Here is a 24,688-nt window from a genome sequence, read left to right as displayed (position 1 = left end):
TAAACTTCTCCACAACAGTATTACGGACCTGCCTGGTGTGTTCCTTGGTCTTCATGATGCTCTCTGCGCTTTCAACAGAACCTTGAGACTATCACAGAGCAGGTGCATTTATACAGAGACTTGATTACACACAGGTGGATTCTATTTATCACCATCAGTCATTTAGGACAACATTGGATCATTCAGAGATCCTCGCTGAACTTCTGGAGTGAGTTTGCTGCACTGAAAGAAAAGGGGCCGAATAATTTTGCACGCCCCACTTTTCATTTTTTTATTAGTTAAAAAAGTTTCAAAAATCCAATAGATTTCGTTCCACTTCACAATTGTGTCCCACTTGTTGGTGATTCTTCACATAAAATAAAAAAATTATATCTTTATGTTTGAAGCCTGAAATGTGGCAAAAGGTTGAAAAGTTCAAGGGGGCCGAATACTTTCGCAAGGCACTGTATATCTTGATTCCCTCTAGGTCCCCCCTCCAGTTTGGAATGTTAGTGAAGTCTGACCCATTGTCTTGGGTCATATTGTGTTGGTGAAAGCAAAAGGTAGATTTTTAGAAATCTTTAATAAAAGCTTTAAAATCTCTAATAACTATTAATTCTATAATAGCCCTGTTACGATCGCACCAATATGGTATCTCTCAGCTAGCATTCGCCCTGGGAAACTTACTTTCTCATGAGGGCTCATGATTTTCCAGGACCAGCTGCACAAGCCTTACTTTCCTTCACTGATCTGTATTAAGTATTAATTAACAATTCATTACTCAGTTATTCTTTCCCTATTTAATGCTGAGGCACTGCTTTTACAGTGGTTTGTCATTGTTCATTTTACCCCCTTAACTCCCTTTCTGTGCACTAGTGCTTTTTGTTCTCAGCTTCATTTGTATTCATTTCACCTGTCCTGTCTGCACTCCTGTTCTCTAGCTCCCTGGGCAGATGCCTCAGCAGCTTCTGGATTTCTAAGCATGTTTGCACCCCTGTCTTTGATCCTCGACACCAGGATTTCACTCTGAAGTTGAATCATTGTTTTCCCTTGGAGGTCAGCACCACGAATCCATCCCAAGACCGAGATATCCAAGTGTCCTCCTTTTTTGGGAGCTCAACAATGGATTCCTCTCTGATGCAGAGGCTGCCCAATTATTGTCTACAGGCTGATTTGCCAGGGCTGAGATCACTGGGCTGGACTCTGACCACCCTCACCTTTCATCGCTGAATCAGTCTGTTCTGACTCCAGTTCCAGTTTGATTCAGCTCCTCTTAAAGATTTTCTCTGCCCTGCAGCACTCAGTTCCTGACTGCATGGCATCTCCTGGCCCCCACCCTGGAGCCTTGGACTCTTCTCGGCTGGCCTCCTTCCCTTGCGGTTCTGAACCGCTTCCAGGAGGCACCTTCTGTTGTCCAGGACATCAGGGCCTCTCCCCGTGCAGCCTCATCCTGTTTTATTCCCTAAGAGCCCTGCTCTGGCACTTTAGGTTTTTCTTTTCTCTGTCCTCTTTCCTGCCGCCTTTCTGGCTCTTTTTCTTCTTCACCCTTTTCTCTCAGGCTGTCGGGGTACTTTTCTCTTTCCAGTCTCCTTCCTGCCAGGCATCCTGTGTCCGCTCTGTCTGGAGAGCATTTCCCTGTTAGCCTGGCCTCCCTGTAGATTCCTGTTCCCGAGCTCTGACTGAGACTGCATCTTGCAGCTGTGTTGTCCCAGGGCTCATCACAACTGCCAAATTGTAAAGATATGCTAAGAATATACCTGAGTGTTAACATAGTTAGAGACACCTGACCAATCAGAAAAACCCCAGACTAAGTATTGAACTGCTATATAACACCTACACAGAGCAACAAGAGAGATAGACCTTCCTTCTGCACCAAAGAGAATGACCTCCAATCTCTAATAATAACTATAACGATATTTTTTTTTATTATAGCATATTTCATTCCAATTAATCTCAATGTAATTAATTGAGATTAATTACATTAATCTCTACAAAAATCTTTACAAAAAGAAAAGCTTAAAAAAGAAGTCAGGAAACTTAATATCTAAGAAGGAAAAAGATAGGAAATTAGTAATAGTAAAGTTGATAGGCTTGTTGGTAAAGAAGGGTTTTAAGATCTATTTTAAAGCTTTCGGTGGAAATTGCTTGTCTGAGATGATGCTTTGCTAGAACAAGGATGATATGATCTGATTTCCTTGCTCTGGTCAGTACCAGTGAGTTAGTGAGAACTTATGTGAAACTGTAGCTGAGTAGCTGCTGCCTTCTTGAGGGAATGGGAATCTGTGAATGGAACCTGTCTCCCTTTTCTAAAAATATATCTTCTGACCAGGCGAGACTGCTTTTAACCAAGGGATTCTCTATACAGGAAATCAGAGTTTCCTAAAAACAACAGAATGGCAAACTCTCTGAATAAGGTTTAAATAACTCGAATCTGATCTTTACGGGTGACAGTGATCTGGACAAGCATGTCACACCACTGGTGTCAGTACCACTACAACTCGGAAAGCACCTCAGTTTCTTCAAAGCATCTGAGATCTGCATGAATGTTTTCATTAGATAGATGTTAACCACTGTCTCTAAATTCTTAGACACCTCAAACCAGCTCCTTCAAACAGCTGTATCAATATACTACATTTCATACTACATTTATACATTTCATTACTCTACATTGTACGGTTCAGTAATAAAACAGAAAATAAACAGTAATTAATAAAATCAAATCACTAAGGTGTTTCCCTGATATAACTACATTACAGGATATTCAACAAAAAAGTTGAAGATGATGTGCAGAGGATAACGTTGAGCCTTATGTAACAAAGGAAAAGGATGTACCTGTATCAGGTCCACTCATAGTCTGCTTTTTTCAGGACTAAAACAGTCCATTTCTTTCAGGGTCTCCCAGTGCAGTATGTTTTGACTCTTTAAATTGTCACCTGCTGAACACTGCGCTGAAGGGAAAACCTAAGGAGTCTGTGACAGATTCCCCTTTGATGGTAGCTGAATGTTAGGGAGTTGCTCACATTAACTCCTGACTTGACTTGACTGGATCTTTTGCGTTGCATGTGGACCTATATCATTGTATTTAACCATTTTAACTCTAATAATTTTAACTGTATGGCTTTCTTGTACTTTATGAAAAAAGTAGTGAAATGAGACCTCAACTCTGCCATTTTGGCTGGTTTGCCAATTCTGTCTTGTTTTTTACTTGCAGGCTGACACAGAAACACTGTATCAGCTCAGGGTCTGACTCTCCTGAGCCGACAAGGACCGTTCACTCCCTGAATACTCACATAGTTAAACCTGGCTTCACACAGGAGGCACCAGTTCCCTGAACAATCATTCTCCCCGGGTATTTAGAGGATATATACATCTCCCTCTGGTATCCTAATATATACTTAGGATACTCCAGATCCAGGTGCCCTGTTACAGAGCTAAAAAAACTAAACAGTTTTAATAAGTAGCCTCTTCAAGGTCCAAGATTTCAATTTTACTTCATTACCGTTTCCTTGTTGTGGTAGTGCTGAAAAAAAACTTTATTGTAACCTCCAGTACAATATCCATTTCTTTTTTCACATATCCTCTGTTGGTCTTTCTAATATCTTTTTTACCTGTGCTTGTTGCAGGTCATTATACTCTGCTACTTTAAGATAAACTAGCTGCTGCTCCTGCAAAAGCCCCACTCTGACAGCTGCTGAACCTCAGTTAACTGGTCCCAGCTGCTGGAGCACATATGTTCTTGTGGAGCTCTGAGACCTTGATCATGTAAACTCCACTGCTGCTTCAGCTGGGCTTCTTGAACCAGATCTTGCTCTAGTACTTTCCCTTTAGTCTTCTTACCTTTAGAAACCCTCATTAAATTGAGTTCAGTGCACACTGGGGTCCAGATGCTCCACTTTGTTGTTGCAACTGGTTCCCCATTTGAATTTCTACCCATCTTCTTCTTCCGCCAACAGCAAAGGCTCATGCTACTTATAAAGCCATGATGAAGCCTGTCCTACACAAGAGTGGTATGCAAAATCCTACAGTACATATGATTTTTTTTCCTCATGACACCAGAGCACCACCTTAGATAATATAGTATAGATTAAAGATTATAGTATAGACATTGTAATAACCTTACAATGTGAGTTAACAATTGTGGCACTACACACGAGGGGTGTGTTTAGTGTGGAAAAAGTACAAAAGGAAAAAGTCTCCTTTGTAATCACAGCTGCACTGATGAAAGATGGGCGGCAGCTGTGTGAACTCTTTAAAGGCACACTGAGCACCTCCCCGAAAAGGATAAGCAGGGTGAGGATCTGTGCACCGGCAGTCCCGGAAGTGATTGTAATCGAGTGTGAGGCTGTTTCTTTTTCTTTTAGCCTGTCCCGTTCTGTCTCTATACTGGGGCAGACATATAATTTTTCCACAATTTAAAATTTTATTTTTGGCCTTGCGCTCCCTTCCTGTTCTCCCGGACTGGACCCTGTTAAACAGGGTAAGTCCAGTCTGGTCCCCGCCGGTCTTTTTCCAGGCTAGACCCCGGTTAGACAGGGCGAGTCCAGCCTAGGCGCCACTCTACATTACGGTGCTGCGCTGCTTCACATAACGGCGCATTTTCTCACTAACCTCACAGAAGGTCTGCAGTCGTTGAGGACAGAGGGGCGCCCTTTCTTTGGTACCGGGACCAGGCATGATGTCTTCCAGAGCACCGGGACTCTCTCCAAGCGCAGGCTCAGGTTGAACAGTCGCTGGAGCACTCCGCTCAGCTGATCAGCACAGGCCCTCAGAACTCTGGGACAGATGTTATCTGGTCCTGTGGCCTTACCCTGGTGCAGCCTCTTCAGCTCCTTCTTCACCTGGTCAGCCGTGATGGTCAGCCTGGCCTGGTGGATGGTGCTCATAGCGCTTTCAGTGCTGCAGGTGTTAGTGGTTAATGGTTAATAATCAAGGTATTGGAATGGCCAAGTCAAAGTCCAGACCTCAACCCCATTGAGATGCTGTAGCAGGACCTTAAGAGAGCTGTGCATAAACGAATGCCCTCAAACATCAATGAACAGAAGCAATGTTGTAAAGAAGAGTGGGACAAAATTCCTCCAAAATTATGGGAGAGACTGATAAACTCATACTGAAAACAATTACTTCAAGTTATTGCAGCTAAAGGTGGTTCTACAAGCTACTTAGTTTTCGCACATGGCTTCTGCATGTTGGCTTATTTTTTGTTAAATAAATAATGACATAGTGGAATCTGTTATGTGTTGTTTGTTACCTGTTAGATTTACCTAATTTTAGGATCTGGTAAGGACCAGATAATTTTTTATGTCCTGATATATGAAACCATAGAATTGAAAGAGGGTGTACTTTCTTTTTCACATGACTGTATGTGCGACTGTTAAAGAATCATGTTGCACTATCCAAAGAACAACAAACGTTTTTTCTGCTTTCACATTCTTCTTTAACTCTACACTTCTCCTCACCCATGTTCACTTTCCTGTCTCTGTCTCTTACTCTTTCTCCCTGCTGTTCAGCCCCAGGTGTTGAGTTTGTGGATAATCACAGGGCCACTCTCATTCAGAGGGTGAACCCAGTTGACCCCATAGCGGATGAACTGCTCTCAGAAAAGATGATCCATCAGGAGAGCTACAACAGGGTCCATGCTGCTGCAACCCCTCAGGACAAAATGAGAGAGCTGTTTAAAGTCCTGGATTCTGGGGGAACAACAGTGAAAAACAAATTCTACACAATTCTGCAAAAGAACTACAGACCTCTTGTCGAAGACTTGGGTAAGAGCACCATTCTCATTCATACTCACTCTTTCCTCTTGTTTTTTAATTCTATCCTTGCTTCTCACAATGTCATCTGTCATCATATAAAAATTCATTAGCACATAACAAAAATGACAAACTTCACTTCCTTGCTTACTTGTATATAGTATGTAGTGTATATAATGATTACCTGTGGATTTTACTGAATATACTACAATCACTAACAACTATTCTTGTGTTGATATTTACTTTTTACTTGTATTTTAAAAGAACTTACTGTCATTATACATAGACCTTATACAAGGTGGAACAACTATAGACAATGAGTCTCACTCATTCTCTAACTGCAAGACTCTACATGACTTAAACCACTTGAAAACAGATCCAGAGAAGGGAATAACAAATTCTGTTTAGCAAAAAACACAGCAAACCAAACTATGGACTTATAAAAACCCAAGGGGCAGAGGCCTTTATAAATTAGTGTGAACTGTGTGGAGGCTTTTATTTTAGAGCCGGTAAGCAGCTTAGCTGTTGATAGTGAGGGACCTGGGAAGAGGTCTAGTAAGTAGCTCTAAGAGGAGCTTAGGCTTTTGTTTGCTTTTGAGTATTTATTTCTTTTCACTTTAAATACAGTATTTTTTACCTTATAGCTGTTTGTGTTTGTTTTACTTATTTAGATCTTATTATACTTAAAACATATAATTATTTATATGTTACTTGTATATAGTATGTAGTGTATATAGTGATTAATTGTGCATTTTACTGAATATACTACAATGACTAACAACTATTCTTGTGTTAATATTTACTTTTTATTTTAAAACATATTTATTTTAAAACAACTTACTATCATTATACATAGACCTTATACAAGGTGGCACAACTATATAATTTATATACTCACATATCACAATGATTAGACCTATTCAATTAAGAGAAACACATAGTGTGATGTAAGAGTAAGTGAGCTCTAGATAACATGAATATGAATGGGTTTGATCAAAAGCAGTCATAGGCAAGAGTGAACAACCAGTCACTATTACTTTAACAGAACAGGGAGAGAAAACTCTCTGTGTATTGTTACAGCTTCATCGCCAGAATGCCAACAGGCTCCAGGTTCTCAAACACATGATACAGGTTGGTCCAATATTTAACATTTTCAGTGTAAATTTTTCTTTCTTCCAAGTGCTGTTTAATCTAGTGTTATTTCACAAAACCACACAGAGTAGAGCTCCTGTGAACACCTGGGAATGGGCTCTGAACACCTATAGAGTGGAGATTGATCATGATGCTCTGCTGGATAGGTCACTGGTGAGAATCTCAGCTCAGTAAAACGCTGCACACTGGTGTAAGATAGAGCCCAGGGTTGGTTACTGGCTTTACTAAGTCAGATAATGGGTTTCTGTTCAATATAACATTTAAAGAATGTACAGAAGGAAATCAGAAAGAAAGCCAGTCTCACTCATTCTCTAACTGCAAGACTCTACATGACTTAAACCAGCAAGCAAACAGATAAAGGGAAGGGAATAACAAATTCTGTTTAGCAAAAAACACAGCAAACCAAACTATGGACTTGTAAAAATCCAAGAGGCAGAGGCCTCTATAAAAAAGTGTGAACTGTGTGTAGGCTTTTGTTTTATAGCCGGTAAGCAGCTTAGCTGTTGATAGTGAGGGACTTGGGAAGAGGTCTAGTAAGTAGCTCTAAGGGGAGCTTAGGCTTTTGTTAGCTGTTTAGTTTTAATTTTTCACTTTAAATACAATATTTTTTAACTTATGGCTTAACTTATGTTTTGTGTTTTACTTATTTATATACATCAACCTGCTTAAAACAGGTGTGATGTGTGTCCTTCTTGGACACTAATTCTACAGACATATTACACTGTCAGGATTTCTCCTGCAGTCTCTGACTGTCCCTTTACTATCGTGTTTTAGGGTGGCTGCAGACACTGAAAAACAAACACAAGGAAACTCTAAAGAGGAAGTTTGAAGTTGTGTCTGAGGGAATTGCTAAGCCAGGAGAGCAGACCCTCCTCAATGATGTCTTTACACACGTGTGGATAACTGAGGGCAGCTGTGTTGAGGTGAATCATGGACATGAGGTCATGCAGGTAGAAACCGTCTCCAAAAGCACAAAATCAGAGATCCACTCCATCAAGTGCAGCGATATTTTCAAGCCACTGCCAGAACAGACCATTCCCATCAGGACTGTAATGATGAAGGGAGTTGCTGGCATCGGGAAAACATTCTCTGTGCAGAAATTCATTCTCGACTGGTCTACTGGAAAAAACAACCAGGACTTCGATTTTATATTTTTTCTTCCATTCCGTGAATTAAACTTGATCAAATCAGAAATGAGTTTACAGGAACTGGTTCTGTGTTTCTGTCCAGAGATAAAATCCTCTGATAATATTTTAGATAGCCACAAAGTCCTGTTCATCTTTGATGGTCTGGATGAAAGCAAACATCCTTTGAACTTTAAAACAAACCAGAGGTGGTCTGATGTGAAAAAGCAAGCTTCAGTGGACGTGTTGTTAACAAACCTCATCAAGAGGAACTTTCCTGTTAATGCTTCCATCTGGATCACTTCCAGACCAGCTGCAACAGGTCTGATCCCTCCAGAGCTCATCAGCAGGGTGACAGAGGTCCAGGGGTTTGAAGACCAGCAGAAGGAAGAGTACATCAGAAAGAAGTGTAAGAACAGAGCTCTAGCAGACAGAATTATTTCACACATAAAGGCACTGAGGAGTCTTTACATTTTGTGCTATGTTCCTGTTTTCTGCTGGATTGTAGTTACTGTTCTGGAGCACACTATGGAAGAGCACAGTGGGGCAAATCCAACAACACTGACAGATTTCTGTACAAACTTTCTGCTTGTCTTACTGACAGCAAAGGAACAAAAGGAAAAGAAAGAAACTGTCCTCAAAATAAATCAAGAAGCAATTCTGAAGCTGGGAAAGCTGGCATTTGAAAGTCTGAAGAAAAACATCATAGTGTTCTATGAAAAAGATTTGAAAAGATATGGCATTGATCTCCACAACTCCTCCCTTTACTCAGGAGTGTGGAAGGAAATATTTAAACAAGAGTCAGTCTTGTTTCAGGAAAAGGTGTACTGCTTTTTACACCTGACTGTCCAGGAGTATTTTGCAGCTCTGTATGTTTTAGGTTTCCATCAGAACAAAAATATTAACCCACTGAAGAAAGGAAACCCACCAGCTTCCACACTGTTCCACTTGAATGAAGTTGCACTTAGAAGAGCCATCCAGAGCAAGACTGGTCACCTTGACCTGTTTGTCCGGTTCCTCTTGGGAACGGGAATGAAGAACAACCAGGAGCTTCTAAAGGGATTCCTGTCACACACACAAGATCACTCCATTGACATACAGGAAACAACAGAACACATAAAAAACCTCATTAGAAGAACGTCTTCTCCTGAAAGATGCTTTAACCTTTTCCACTGCCTGAGTGAACTGAAGGACAAGTCTTTAATGGACGAGTTCACTGTGACTCTGGATAAAGTAAAACATTCAGGACAAAGCCTCTCACCTTCCCAGTGTTCAGCACTCGCCTATTTCTCACTGCTGTCTGAGAAAGAGATTGATGTCTTTGACATGAGTGAATATGCTACATCAGAGGCGTGTGTACGGAGATTGCTACCTGTGGCAAAGATAACAAAAACCCTTTGGTGAGTAACCTCAGATTTACTTTACATGCAAGGTCCAAACTGTCCCTGTGAGGGGACTTCTGGCTGGTACTCAGTGAAGTGAAGTAGATACAGTATATTCATCTTATACTCTAGCACACTTTTTATTTTTCAACATTAAATCCCATAATTAACTATTTTTAACTTTCTTTTAAATTATTTGTTATTGATTCTACGGTACAATGCCAAAATATAAAGCTAATGGCAGTTTGCCAAGTGAAAAGTTCACAACTCAAACTTCAGACATTCCAGCTCATGTCTCATGTTACTATTTTTTCTCCGTGTTTTTTTCTTTTTTTTGGAGCTGCTTCATGTGTCCATCATGTATGAAGTGAGGAAATCGGTGCTGAGGGCGGTCAGGGTTCATGCCAGTTCCGAGATCTCCGTGTGCTGCTTGTTTCCAGGGCAGCTGTTTTAGAAAGGGGTTGGGTTGGGCTGGGGGAGACTGTTGGGATTTTGTTTTCTTTCTAAGTTTTTTCTAGTTATTTTATGGTCTAGTTTTTGAGTTATTTGGATATTGTTCATTCCACTTGTGTCTGACCAGTTTGTGTCTGTGGGAATTGTACAAGTCAGACTTGCTACAGCCTGAAGCAGGCAAGGACTGTACAGAAGCAGCCCCTATACCACACTGCGGTACACTGCCCACAGAAACATCACTGGCCAAAGAAGAGCGATAGGTGACACTTGTAGTGTGTTAGATATTAGCTTTACTTAATCTGTTGTCTTATTTCTTTAAATGCACTTAATACAGAATATTAATATGCAATCATGTAATTAAAGGGAAATTTTGGTAGCTGAAAATAATAAGTTTCTTAAAGTCATTATCAATATTAGTTTATTATTTTAAATATATTTATATAGCTTGTAGTGGTAGCATGTTCTACATACTTCATACACATCGGTGTCGAATTGTTTTCCTCAGTCACTTATGGTTATTTTGGAAAGGTTTTGTTGAAGTGCTTGTTTTAAATACATTTTGCTGTCATTATTGCTGTAAAGGAAAAAGGAAATGCTTGTGAACTGAGTGAAGTTTTGGTTGAGTGGTGGAATTTTCACCTGTGACCCAGAAGCTCCTGGGTTCAATTCCTGCCCAATGCATCAGTGCTTTTAGCTAATAGACTCGTTCTTCAATAATAAAATACAATAATGTGTACTGTATTGACTTATTTTTATATATCACAGATAAACATTAAAATAGTATACTTAATAAATTAATAATTTAAATGAGTTAGCAAAACATGAAGACTGTGAGTGAAAACCAGTTGTACCAGATGTTCAGAGGGAGTCAGATAATTTAAAGACGCCCTTAAACAGAAATCACAATTAAGGTTTTTAAATACATATTTGTTTTTAAATACTTATCATTAGAGCCACTGTGATGATATGTTTTTTTTAATTAAAATCTAAAATTAGAGAAAGGAATAAGACAAAAATTACTAACTGTTTGATGTTGTACAACAATCTCCCTCGTCGCCCTTCTTCTCCACTTGATGATGAGGACACTGGGACCCCTGCAGACTGAGAAGTGGGGGTAACAGACGAAACATGAAAAAAGAGTATTGATATCATGAGCATTTCAGTGAGACAGGTCATGCTGAAGTATGTGTGCACAGTTTAAACTGAATAGCAGTTCTTTTCACTGTAGCAACATGAACATGCTTAAACTTAAACAATCTTTAACCAACAAATTTGAAGTCTTTTAAAGCAGAAGTTATTAACCTATTTCATACTCACATTCGATTTCAGGAAGGGTGTACCCAGCAGGTATTCAATGAGCACCAGGAGTCTATTTCGCAAAGTGAGACTATTCAACCATATACCGTAGCTTTAGTAAATTGACAAAAGTTGTATTTTCAGTTTCACAAAGCAAGGTTAAATTGTATTTGGTTTGTACTTATTGTATTTATTTACATAACTACAGTAGCTCCTGAAATTCATGCATTAATTGGCTTCATCACTCTGTTCTCCTCCCCACTGATAGCTGATGTGTGGTGAGCATACTGGCGCACTTTGGCTGCCTTTGCATTATCAAGTGGTTGCTACACATTGGTGGTGGTGGAGGGGAGTCCCCATTATCTGTAAGTGCTTTGAGTGGAGTGTCCCGACTGGAGTTCAATCCATTCTGAATACTCTTGTGATGTATCAGTTTGCTTCCATACAAACTGTAGGTAATTTGTTTTTACTGCAGGAATAATATGGAAGAGCAGTAGAGGAAGCATGAGAAAGTGCTGTTAGTCATAGAAATGTAATGTTTTTTAAAGCAATTGTATCTAACATATTTTTATAATGAAAATATTTAACTCATTCTCTAATAATGTCAACAGAGTATACATATGAAATATTATTTTTATTTATTTTATTATTATTATTATTTATTTTATATATCAGTCTGTTAAATATTCACTTTACATTCACAACCTTTAACAGTTGGCTGCCAAGTTTCAAACTATTGTGTCACCATTTGTACTGGGGACCTGTCTGTGGAAGTTGCCCCACCTTCAAACAGCACAAATGATGAAACCCACCGCATTAGTGAATGCTCTGTTTGTGCTGGTTTGTGCCACTGAATGTGATGTTTGTGATCCTTCTGTTTCCAAGATATAGCATCTTTTTTCGGGGGTGTGATGTCACTAAGTTCCACTAAAATGGTGCAAGAGATCCAAACAGGTCTCATTCATTAGTGCTGCATTTGTGCTATTGGAAGTAGCTTTCTAGCTGCTTTCATCCCCAACATATAGTGCCTTATTCTTGGATAATTATGAACTATGTATGAACATCTTGAGTAATAGTTACACATTCTGGGCAGTTCAGGCACTGGATTACTAGATGAGAGGATAACAATGTTTGGAATTTTCTGTCTGGCCATGGTTTTTTCAGGGTTTCAGGGTTTTCAACCATTTTAAATAGACAGTTGAAAGAACGTCTAAAGTTTCAATTCGTCTTTGGATTGACTTGCTTAAAAAAGTTACAACGAGAAACTTCCTCCATCAAAATACCATTGTTGTACTATCTATTTTACGCAAAGCAAATGCATAAATGTGGAAGACTACCAGGAAATTGGATATATTTTTTTACGATCACTGTATGTACTTACCGTCTTTTGGATGAGACGTTAAACCAAGGTCCTGACTCATTAAAGATCCCTGGGCAATTTCTCAAGAAGAGTAGGGAGTTATCCCAGTGATTGGGCTAAATTTCCCCCGTCTGCCTTTACCATGGCCTCCAAATTGTCCCCATGTATGATTGGCTTGCACTTTTCCTGCGATGGACTGGCGCCCCGTCCAGGGTGTACCCTGCCTGTCACGATTGTAGTCCCTCCCCCTTAAGGGCGCTCTGGCTCTTTTACTTCGGACCTGATTTTGTGCACCTGCCCCTTGTTCCAGCCTCCTTCCAGCCCCCCTTAAAAGCCAGACGCCAACTCAGTTCGGGGCTCTGCATTGGTTTCTGCATCACGCAAGCACGGAACCTGGCTGCGCCTGGCTCCATTATGTTTTTAGTTTCTGTTTCTTGTTCCTGTTCCCTGACGGTTCCGACCCGGCTCCTGTTTTTAAATCGTTTGTCTCGTTTGGACCACCCGGTTTTTGGATCTTTTGCCTTCGTCTTGGATTTTCCCTTTTGACTTTACTCTTGGATTGTTTGCCCCGGACTCACCCCCCTGGACACCTGCGCACTTTGGACACGCCCCCCGTCTTCATTCCCGTCTCCTGCATGACTTTTCCCCCCGTGTTTTTCCCATTCTACCCCGGATCGTGTCGTCTGCATAGGGCCCTGAAAGAACTGTTCGTTACACTGCCTTGAACTTGTGCTGCTTTGCTTTGCCAAAAGTCCACCACAAGATCTTTTGGTTTGCTCACATTTTTGTTTGAGGTTGAGGTTGCACTGTTTAACTAAATGAGCTATTTAATTCCTGTATACTGACTCACGATTGTTTGTGATGAGCCCTACGAGAGCAGAGCCATCAGCATACTTGAACATTTTGACTGAACCTGCATGTGAAAGACAGTCATTTGTGTACAGAGAGTAAATGAGAGGAGATAAGACACAACCCCAAGGAGCTCCTGTGCTTTGAGCGAGAGGCTTAGAGAGGATATTCTTCAGTTTTACCAGCTGCTTCCTATCAGAAAGGAAATCCAGTAGCCAATAGCACAGAGTCTGATCAGTACCCTTCTCTGCAAACTTTTAAAAAAGCTTGAGAGGGGTAATCATCTTAAAAGCAGAACTATAGCCATTAAAAAGGATCCAAGGATATGTGCTGGGTGCTTTTAGATGTTGAAATGTATCATGGAGCCCCAGGAAAACGGCATCAGGCACTGAACTTTTTGTTCTGTAACAAAACTGACTTGGGCCCAAGTGTACGTTAGACAGGAAATTGGTTATAAGTCACTCAGAAAAATGTCATAATAACAAATGTCAAGGATACCAATCTGTAGTTGTTGAGGCAGCTCACAATGAATTTCTGAGATACTGGTATTATAGTAGCCATTTTAAAACAGTATGATACCTTATCCTGCTTAAGGGATACATTGAAAATATCTGTAAACACAGGAGAAAGCTGAGTGGCATGAGATTTTGTCGTAGCTGTTGATACAAGGTCGGGCCCAGATGCTTTCCTGCTGTTCTGCTTGCAGAAATATCATCTTACATCATGCTCCTGAATGATAAAGGGTGGCTGGAGGGGCCACACTGGCTGTCTAGAGCAGTCTGCTGCAGGTTGTTTTGTGTGTTGAACCTGTAGTAGAATTTCACACCAGGCTTCCTTAAACATGCTCCAGTCTGAGGTATCAAACAATCCCTTAGCACTTTCACAGTCTCAGCTGACCACTGTGTTACACTTCTTATGGCTTGTTTACGTTCTTTGAATCTCTGTTTGTGTCTTGGGACAAGAAATACTGTATATTAACACCTGACTGGCAGAGAGGGGTGCAGACTAGTGCTCAGTATGCCTCAGAGATAAAGCAGTAGCAGTATTTTATTTTTCTAGTTCTCTTTTATAGCTGGGGAGAACCTTCCTCAGTTTGGCAAAGTTACAATCTCCCAAAAGAATGAATTTTCAGCCTCAGTGCTTTTCGCCACTAATTGTTGCATTCACATCCAGTGGTATTTAAACAACCACTAGTACAACAGCGGTGAATTCTCTGAAGGCCTGCTATTCATGATAGTTTATGATAATTTCTAATTCCCATTTCTAACTCTGGAGAGCAGTATTTTAGAGTACAACAAAGATTCTAGACCACAGGACCCAAGTATGATTGTTGATTCACACAGAAATAGACACCTCCACCTTTAAGCTAAAGTGAATGATCAGCTGTCCGGTCTGACCGTAGTAAAGAGAAGCCCTGCAGGTTCACCACAGAGTCTGAACTCAGGCAGGTTTCAGTGGAACAGAGCACAGAGCAGTTAGTTTAATCCTGTCTTGACTGAATAAGCAGAGCCAGTTCATTCATCTTATTTAGTAGAGTGCGGTCATATGACAAAAGAAGGCTTGATAGTGGTGAGCAGAAATTACTTTTTCAAAGAACTCCAGGTAAGAACTAAGAACTTCTTTCTAAGAACTAAGGTTAGAACTCCAGCTCACCAGCCCTGTTCCCTAGTCTGGGGTGGACTACAGGTGTGCAGGCTACTGTATTGTTCAGCTCAAGAAAGTCACTTGATGAAAAAATCATCTTTGGTTGTAGACTGAGATTAAGTTGTTTTTCACATAAATGCTGTGCATCCAGTCTGTTTTACTTTAACACGCATAAGGAGAACTCAGTTAAAAAAAGCACAAAGAGCAAACACTGTGTCACCCTGGTCAGTGCCATCTTGATCCTGCTCCTGAGATCCACCTCAGCGAGGTGGGCTCTGATGCCGTTTTTGGGCTTCTGATTCAGCTGTCCTCCCCCATCCCAACCCCCCCCCCCCCCCCCATTCCCCTATGGGTTACAAGTGTAACAAAAGTTACAAGTTACAAGTGTGTCGTATGCCCTGGTTAGTCAAGACTCAAACTCAGCAGACACAGACTGTTGCCCATTGTCGGCAGTGATGGTTGGTAATCCCCAGTGGGCAAAGAGGGAATCCAGGAAGACTGTGTTGTAACAGAAAGAATAAGGTTCTTGATCCTGAGATGAAGTAAAACAGATGAGTTTATTGCATGCAAGGAACAAGAAAGCCGAAGTCTTGTTTCCCACAAGAAACAACAAAACCGAAGTATTGTTCGATGTGCCGGTACAAACTTTTAGGTTATATTGTCCTTGCTTGTTGCTTCAGACGTCATTCGGTGTTATGGTAAGGGGAGGGGGTCATGGTATTTGGCCAGTTAAAAGACCCTGGCCAAATGGTCAGTTTAAGATTACGCCCCCAGGGGGTTCCTAGCTCGCATCTGGAATCCTTATCAGTTAACCCCCTTTCCTGCCATAAACCCCTGTTGCTTAGAAGTCTAATTTTCAGGCAGAACTGACTTAAGTTATTAACCCTTTTTACATCTTATCTCTTTCTTCAACTGTGACCACTTCAGTAGTGACAGATCCAGTTGAGGATCATGTGCAGATCGTAGGCCACCTTGAGGAAATGCTGATGAGGTAGCTGGATCCTCAGATGTCCAGCTGGAGAGGAGGTGGTGTGGTGGCCCCTGTTTTACCACTAAGGAGGCAGGCTTTGCAGTTCCCGAACAGTGTTTCAATGTTCCTGTCAAATTTTGGCACCAAAATAGATCCCAGCACCACTGTTTGACTCTCACTCTAACACCAGCTGCTATATCACCCTGCAACTCACAACCGGCAACCTGTTGAAAGTCAGCAGGTGTGAGCCTGGCCAGTGCCTGGATGGGAGACCTCCTGGGAAAGTTAAAGTTACTGCTGGTAGAGGTGTTAGTGACACCAGTAGGGGGTGCTCACCCTGAAGTCTGTGTCGGTCCTAATGCCACAGTATAGTGATTTTGACACCATACTGAAAAAAGGCACTGTACTTTAAGCACACAGTAAAACCAATGTCCTGACTCTCTGTGGTCATTAAAAATCCCAAGACATTTCTCAAAAAGATAGGTGTGTTACCCTGGTGTTCTGGCCAAATTTCCCCCTGTCCTTTACCAATCATGGCCTCCTAATAACCCCCATCTCTGAACTGGCTCCATCACTCTGCTCTCCTCCCCACTGAGAGCTGGTGTATGGGGAGTGTTCTGGCGCACTATGAGTGCTATCTCTATATAAAAAGTGCTATATAAGTGTAAGGAATTATTATCTTCTGGAAACAACTGAGGTGGAAGCTTAGTACAAAAGGCACCTTGGTGAAGTGAAGGACACCAGTGTGCATGATGAAAGCTGAGAGGTTCCAACTGTATGGGTAGAGAGGAACCTGAAGGTAACCCTATCAGATGGTGAATTTTGTGGAGACAAAGAGGCTAGAGAAATCTGTTGAGAGGGGGAACATGTCTGGTATAGCAGCTTTGTTCACAGCGCTCAGGTCCACACTGAGAGCTGCGGTGTGGGGAGTGTACTGGTGCATTATGGCTGCCGTTGCTATATAAAAAGTGCTATGTAAGTGTAAGGAATTATTATTATTATCATCTTCTGGAAACAGCTGAGGTGGAAGCTTAGTACGAAAGGCACCCTGGTGTAGTGGAGGACATCAGCGTGAATGATGAAAGCTGAGGCTCTAGCTGTAAGGGTGGAGAGTAACCTGAGTGAATTTTGTGAAGACAAAGAAGCTGGAGAATTGTGTGGTGAGCTCCTCCACTGTGGGAATTGGGTACTTGTCTGGTATAGCAGCTTTGTTCACTGCGCTCAGGTCCACACAGATTCACAGGCCTCCTGTCTTCCTCCTGGTCACTACCAGATTGGATACCCATGGGGAGGCATCAACCAGTTCAGGTGGTTGGTGTGGAGGAGGGGCTGGAGAGGCAGAGCTTGAATGTCACCAATGTTATATCGTGAACCAGGCACAGACTATATGAATACATTTGGCATACAATGTTATACTAGTGGTCTTTGACCACACTCCAGATATCACTGAAAAACTTTTCTCAGCCCAAGCACCCTTTGAACCCTAGAGGCAATTAAACTCATTATTGCTTTCAGATAATGACTTTGTTAAATTTTTGAATCACCAGATCTTTCTTCTTAAATATTTAAAATACAATTGACAGTCTAAAGACACTCTCTGGGAAACTAAAAGCATCTGCGTGAGATGATTTCATTCTCAATGTTAAAAACAAGTGTAAAAAGAAAAGAAAAATGGAACTTACTAAACAATGCTCAGCTACTCTCACTACTCAATGACTTAAAGAACATCTAAAGTTGAGAACTGAATTTGACTTACTCAGCACAAGAAGTCAAATCGCTTGATGAAATCCCCTTCACATCCTCTCAGCATGGTGACTTCTGGGAAATGTCTGGCACACCACTTGCAGCGGTGAAGGGCACCACCACTAATTTCTGGACTTTAGTTCTGTCACCACAGATCCCAGTTATATTAATGAGCTACTGTATTTAAACACTATTACTCTAACATATTCACACCAGAATACACTGTTGATATCTACTAGCTGGTGCATGTTCTCCCAGTTGCTACTGGTTTGAACAAGCCTATCTCAGGGTCTGAGGTGATAGAGGTGATTAAGCCAATACAATCTGGGAAGCCCTATGTGCCTTCTCCTTCTGCGCCCTCACTGTCAGGTGAAAAGTCCTACATGAACTGATCATCAGCTGAAGGTATTTTAGCTGGTTGTGTTCCAGTGTGGTGTTCAATGTAAAGTGGAGCCTGTTTTCTGTTTTCCTGAGATCAGTCTTTCTTCTTTAAAGCCATGACTGTTGTCTTGTTCAGATTGTTGGTGTCCAGGTTTGACAGTACTACTCCAGTAGTGCTGGAATCTCCCGTAGCCCCTGTTCTGTGGGCAACAGCAGGACCAGGTCATCAGCATAGAGCAGGAATTTGATATTTTTGTAGTGTAGTGTGAGGCCAGGGGCTGCAGACTGTTCCAGCACCTCTAGCTGATATAGATATTGAGCATTGTTGGGCTATAGCCCAGTCTCACTACACAACCCTGTGGAGAAATCTATTCTTTTGTTTTGTTTCTCTCTGTCCACATGTTCTTAGAGTGCTTTGCCATAATTACATCATAGACCTAAGCTCTTAAACCACAGTGAAGACATTTGTAAATCTCCATGCCAAATTGAATCTAGATTTTTAATTAATAAAGGTGGACCTGTTTGTTTATAAGTGAGTGTAGGGTGTAAGTGTTAACATATGTGAGGCAGTTTGGTAGGATGCCAGTCTGACTCTTAAGACACTGTGCTTGTTAAAGGAAGACCATTATTTGGGCTTCCATTATACTGCAGAATATCTTCCCCATGTTACTGTTCACACAGGTGCCCTGGTAGTATTAAGGGTCAAATCTGTCTTAAGATTTATAGATGTGGGTGATCAGTCCTTGACTGCAGACCTCAGGGAAACACCTCAGTATAAGGTTGAAGAGTTTGAGCAGAACCTGCAGTATTTCTATGCTGCTGTATCTCAGCATCTTGTTCTTGGCTCCATCTTGGCCACCGACCTGTCGACCTGTCAAACCAGCAGTTTGTCTAGCAGGCCTTGCTCTGTGATCAGGGTGCCTGAGGGGTTTTAGTTGTCTTTAATAGCCATTTCAAGTGTTATTAGTTTTTTTCTTCTATGTTGTTTTGGCCTAATGTTTCTGTATTTCAGATGCAATTTTAGAGATTTTCAAAATGGGTTTCCAAACTGATCCATTTTGAATACCCAATTTTTGGTGCACCTAAAGTATTCAATTTTTCCCAGACAGTTATGCATAATTGTCTTAATTTGAGAGTTGTCAGTGTGCATTTCTTCACTTTTTTAGGATGTATTTGTAGTGTTTCACCATCTCATAGTATCTGCGGCATAGATCTGCTTTGTGCGGTTGTGTGTGTTTTTGTTTTTAATAGTTCTCAGTGCTTTTCTTGTATTTCTGCAGTCTGCAAAAATATTCTTTTGTTATTATTTTTGAATGTGTTTTGTACTCTTTTAAAATTTGATTTCAAGTCTAGTTTGTCGAATATGTGATTTAAATCTTTTAAAGCCAAATATACTGTATGCCTGTTTTATTGCTTTTGTACAGAGTTTAGGAATGTAGTTGATAATTTCTTAATTTCCTGGTGATTTAGTTCGCTTTGGTATTCATCCAGGCTGTTTGTAGCCTGTCTGTTAAGGTCATATGGTTGCAGGGCTGTGACAGTGTGTCTTTGTGCAAGTGTGCCCTCTTGAAATACAGCTCTCTTGCCTTCTCTCTTCATTCCCCCTTTTATGTACAATAGGCCAGCCCCTCCCCATGAAGCTAAACCACATAAACACTGCAAAAAGGGGAATGAGAAGTGTTGAAGACATCAAAAAGATACATATTTCACCCTAGACTAAAATAAACATATATATTAAAATAATATACATCATGCATTAATTTAAACATGCATCAAGTTATAGAAAAAGATAGAAAAATGGGGAACATTTGTTTTATTATTTTTTAGATTTTTTGGCCCAGTCTTATTAGACATACGGTAAGCCGAACTGATTGCCCTGCTATAAACAGTAGTCAGGTCTGAGTAGCATAAATATGGCCCAGGATCACCAGAACATCGTTTAGGGTTAGAGTTAAATTTTATTTTCAGGTAAGAGATTTTGTTTTAACACAGAAGATAAGGGAAAACTGTTTAACTTTGGCTCATCAGATTTGTGAGGAAATTATCAGCAGCTGGTCATACTGAAAGGTTAATTGGTGAGGCATGCTCTCATCACAGACAAGGAGAGCACTGCTGATCTTGGTGCTGAAGTTTCTTCTCAGAGATTTCAAACAGTCTGAACACACGTGAGTCTAATTGCAAGTGAGAGAACTCAGGTTATTCCAGGATGTAGTGCTCTTACTGCCTAGATTATTGCATAGAATATCATAATATACATCGGAATATTATATACTCTTTAACAATGAAGTCCAACTGTATCAATGTTAACTGAAGTTAAGTAAAATTCACAGCTGGTTTGTGAATCACAAGATTTCCCCTGTGACAGACAAAGTCTCAGGCAGCATTCTGGTTTGTATGGACTCTCTCTCTTGGCTGCTGTTTTATAATAAAGTTTAGTTTCCTGACTTGGACAAGGTTGTTGCGGTCACATGGTCAATTTTTACTCCATTCTGTTGCCATTAAGCCTGTTTTACATCAGCTGCGCCGGGTCAGTAAGGGGCTGTCCATCCTGGGCTGCCTTGATCCTACTATCTGGGACTCAGTGTACACTGTTGACATCATGGTCATGGCTGGGGGAGAGCAGGATTTCAGGGCTCTGTGAAAAACCCTATGACTTTCAACAGTTGTCATCAACTGCTTATGGCCCAGCCTTATGTCCTGTTGAATCCAGCAGGAGACCCTTAAACTCACCCTGGTCCTCTTTCTACTGGACACCTGTGGGGTTGACCTGTCCCCACTGCCTCTTTTTCTCCTCAGTCTGCTAGAAGAGTGGGGCTGTCTGTGTGTGTGGAGATGAGGAACTGCTTTGTCAGTCCTGGACTCCACTGTTTCTAATTCACTCTCATGGGAGAGCTGGAGCCAGACCTGACAAGCAATGGGCACAATGCAGGGCCTTGGAGAGGATGTCAGATCATCACAACACAGACAGAGGAAACCTGTGTGACCCAAGAGAACATGCAAACTCCACACAAATGGCACTTCCGATGTATTTGTGAATTTAACCCAGGGTCCCAACACTGCGATATAGCAATGTTCACCACTGACCCACTGTGTTATCTGTCTGAAACAACCATATCCATACTTCTCAAATGGAAGACAGAAGTGGGCCATTTTTCATTCTTCACCAACAGACTGCTCTGAGCCAGTGTCACCCAGCTACACCACCTGCGGATATCCATGTCAGATTTTATCTGCACTGCCTCTCAGGTGATACTATTAATGTAGGGTCATCCCTCTGTAGTGCCTCCTCTCTTGCCTAGCGTGTTCATGTCCCTGCACTCAGTGATGATCCAGAGGGACCTGTAATAGTCTCATACCTTAGAGCAGTGGTTCTCAAATCTTTTGGACCAAGTACCACCTACAAGTCATCTTCTCATTGAACCACAGCAAATATCAATGACCAACATGAGCACGCGCACACACATATATAATAAAAATAGCACTGAGTACTTAACATTTCAGTGAGAGGGGTGAGCCTGTTTAGTCGAGCAAAGCCTTGCAATGTCAGGGACGAGGGCAGTGAGCTTCAAATGCAGATCTGGGTCAGCATCCATTTTGTTGCGGTACTTTGTCTTGATTGCAGTGAGAGCAAAGCAGCCTTTCTCACAAAGGTAGGTAGTGGCAAAAGGCATCAAAAACCACACAGCCTTTAATGAGAGGGCTGGGTATTCACTCTGTCTTTGGATCCAACAGTGACAGTCGTTTCAATTCTGACATCAAAGTCTCATCAGATGATAACTCTCTTGTTCAGCACAGGTCAGATCTTTGGGTATTCCTATGGCGTCAGCAGTAAATGGGGGTTCTTGATCCACTCTGGTGTGGCTTCAACTGGAAAATATTTTGAGAACTGTTCTTCCAATCACAAGATGTGCACTGTAATCATAACAGCATCATCAAGTGCCACACCATTTGTGTGGTTCTCCAAGGTTGAAAAAGCAGAAACATCACTTGTGTGGATTTTATTAACAAAAAGCTGCAGCTTTTTCTTCATAGCAGTGATCTTGTCAGACATCTAAAAAATTGTTAAAGAGAGCCCCTGCAGGCCCATATTCAGCTCATTCAAATGTGAGAACATATCAGCCAGGTAGGCTAATTTTACCAGTGTTAGAAAAACCGGCTCAGGGACGCCAAATATGTAATGTAGTGGCTCTCTGAAGGCACCAGTTCTGTAGGGTTTGGGCATTTACTGAGACAATTATTAATTGTAGCAGTAAATCACAAAGTTGATTATTTTGATGGCTTTAGAATCCAACCATGCAACATAACTCAAACAACGCACACACACAGGTACTAATACACGAGGATACATTTATTAATACATAGAATATGCATATAAACCTAACAGATCTTATCGAGAGGGTTATCAGAATACAAAAGGTATATTCGGTCAGTTACAAAGAGTTACACATATCAAGAGGACATACGTTCAGTATATCATTCATTAAGACCGTTTCGTAAAGTGAACTTGGTTACAACTTCTACATTAGATACTCAAAACAAGTACATAACTCTTAGGAATTAAATTGATATCAACTGGTTTGGATAACAACTGAATTCTCGAGCTGTAATGCAGTGAAGTTGAATACTCATCCAATCTCTGGGGATTCAGATCTCCTGCGGGCACAAAGAAACAGTTGCACGCTGTTGCTGTCCAATCCGCGCTCTCTGGCTCGGTGCCAGGCTGTGCTGTGCGGCTTGCGACGGTGCGCTGCTGATGCTCACTGTTGGCTTTAACTAGCAAAGTTTGTGCACAGGAGAAAAGATTACTGTGGGTCCCAGCAAGTCAGGAAGAGGACCGGTTCGTTCCTGATGAAGAGCTAGTTCTGAATAGTGATTCAGCTGTCCACAGTTCCGACAGCTGCTGCTGGTTACTCTCTGGCAACCTCCACTCTGGTTACTCTCTGGTTACTCTCTGGCAACCTCCACTCTAGACTCTTAGAACAAAGGAAAGTTCTGGCACTCGGACACACTGGCCGTTCCGTGGTTGTCCGGGCTGAGTCTCAGGATGGTCAGGAGGCGCGCTGCGAGAATGTCCTGCCCTTGGGAGCCTTCTGCTCCTGGGCCGTCCTGCCCTGGAATTCTCCTTTGAATTCCCTTTAGAACAGTCCACAGAATCCTCTCCAGAATCTCTTCTGAATCTCTCTGAATCCTGTTTTTACCTGGAGGAACTTCAGCTCATTGATTGGCTGAAAGTTCCATGGGCATCAGAGTCCCTGATTGGTTGATCAAGGTGAGATATGAGTCACTTACTCCTGACACTTAGTAATGCAGTCCAGATGTCCATCTGGCACTCCCTAGACAGATAGGCGCCAATGGATGACCATTGATCATGATAGCCAGGCTTAGCTAAGTGCATCCCCCTTTGGGAGCTGTCCTTATCAAAAGAAAACATCTTAAATCACCCTGCATGAATAGTCTCTCTGTGGCTGCACCACAGAGATGAACAGAGAAATGGGGCCTAATTTGGGAAAGCTCAGAAACACTTAATTCTGCCTTATTAATAAGCCTCGCCGCTACACCAGCCACACTGGATCATTGCCAAAAGAGATTGCTGGTCATGCAAAAACATCTGTACCTTGGAGTGCAGTTCAAAGAGCCTCATGAGCACTTTGCCCCTTGACCACTTGATAACCATCTCACCTCAGTATGTAACAAAAGCTGCATGTTCGCTGCACATTTCATTACAAAGCGCACTGAACAAACATGAATTCATTGGTCGAGCCTTGATACAGTTCACAACTCTGTCCACAGTATAGACTCTGTTAACAGAAAAGTCGAACAGATTTTGAATCCTCAGGTATTTTCTTGACTGTTAAGTCCTCGCGGTGGATGCTGCAGTGCGTCCACTTCATGTCTGGAGCAACCTCTCTAATTCGTGGAACTAGACCACTGTATCAGCCTGTCATCGCTCTGGCACCATCTGTACAAACTCCGACACATTTTTTCCAGTCAATGCCATTATCTTTCAAAATCACGCACATTCTCCTACCTCCCTATTTGCTAAATATAACTTCTTTTAATACAGTTGGTTATTTAGGTTCGTAGCAACCATTCCTATACAGTGGTATAGAATTACATAGTAACCCTTGTGTCCACTCTAGTATTGGCACGTACTGCAGCATCATAGCTAAGTATGCAGGCTGCGTGTTTGACACATAAACTAATTTTATTAAAATAGAAAACATGAAAACCCAGATTTCCAGGGTCATCTGGTGGGCGCTCCACAGTTTGAGAACCACGGCCTTAAAGGAATGTTCTCTAGCCACAGATGAGGGAAGGGCTCTGTACAGGCTGTGCAGAGATCTAGTCTGTCTGCACTCCCTCACACTCCCCAGAGAACTCATTTGGGGGTGCAGTAGGATACACACCCTGCCAGGGGAAGCCTGTACTGATCTCTCTCAGTAAAACAGCTAATGATCTGCAATCTGCTTCTCATAGATTTCCATTTCAGTTGCGTTCCTGCATGTCAGCTGCATTTTTCCAAATGAGCAAGTAATAGGTTTATCCCATGCTGAAAAGAAAAGAAAGAAAACATGTTTTGGTCGTGGAGCCTTCTTCAGGTGTGA

General features: G+C 41.6%; 2 protein-coding genes across 2 annotated transcripts in view; one reads left to right on the top strand and one right to left on the bottom strand.

The window, feature by feature from the left end:
• The window catches only part of LOC138223952 (latent-transforming growth factor beta-binding protein 3-like), a 63,050-nt gene extending 57,611 nt beyond the window's left edge, over positions 1-5,439 (bottom strand). Inside the window, exon 1 of the mRNA XM_069180131.1 lies at positions 5,436-5,439. Within this exon, the coding sequence (XP_069036232.1) occupies positions 5,436-5,439 (4 nt within the window). The remainder of the gene's footprint in view (positions 1-5,435) is intronic.
• The window catches only part of LOC138223951 (NLR family CARD domain-containing protein 3-like), a 125,558-nt gene that overhangs the window by 15,913 nt on the left and 84,957 nt on the right, over positions 1-24,688 (top strand). Inside the window, exons 7-9 of the mRNA XM_069180130.1 lie at positions 5,487-5,741; positions 6,810-6,860; positions 7,656-9,405. Coding sequence (XP_069036231.1) covers positions 5,487-5,741; positions 6,810-6,860; positions 7,656-9,405 — 2,056 coding nt within the window. The remainder of the gene's footprint in view (positions 1-5,486; positions 5,742-6,809; positions 6,861-7,655; positions 9,406-24,688) is intronic.

The sequence above is a fragment of the Lepisosteus oculatus genome, chromosome 18, assembly GCF_040954835.1.
Source record: "Lepisosteus oculatus isolate fLepOcu1 chromosome 18, fLepOcu1.hap2, whole genome shotgun sequence".
Classification (NCBI taxonomy): domain Eukaryota; kingdom Metazoa; phylum Chordata; class Actinopteri; order Semionotiformes; family Lepisosteidae; genus Lepisosteus; species Lepisosteus oculatus.
Note: the sequence above shows the minus strand (reverse complement) of the source record. Positions and strands in the feature narration are given on the sequence as shown.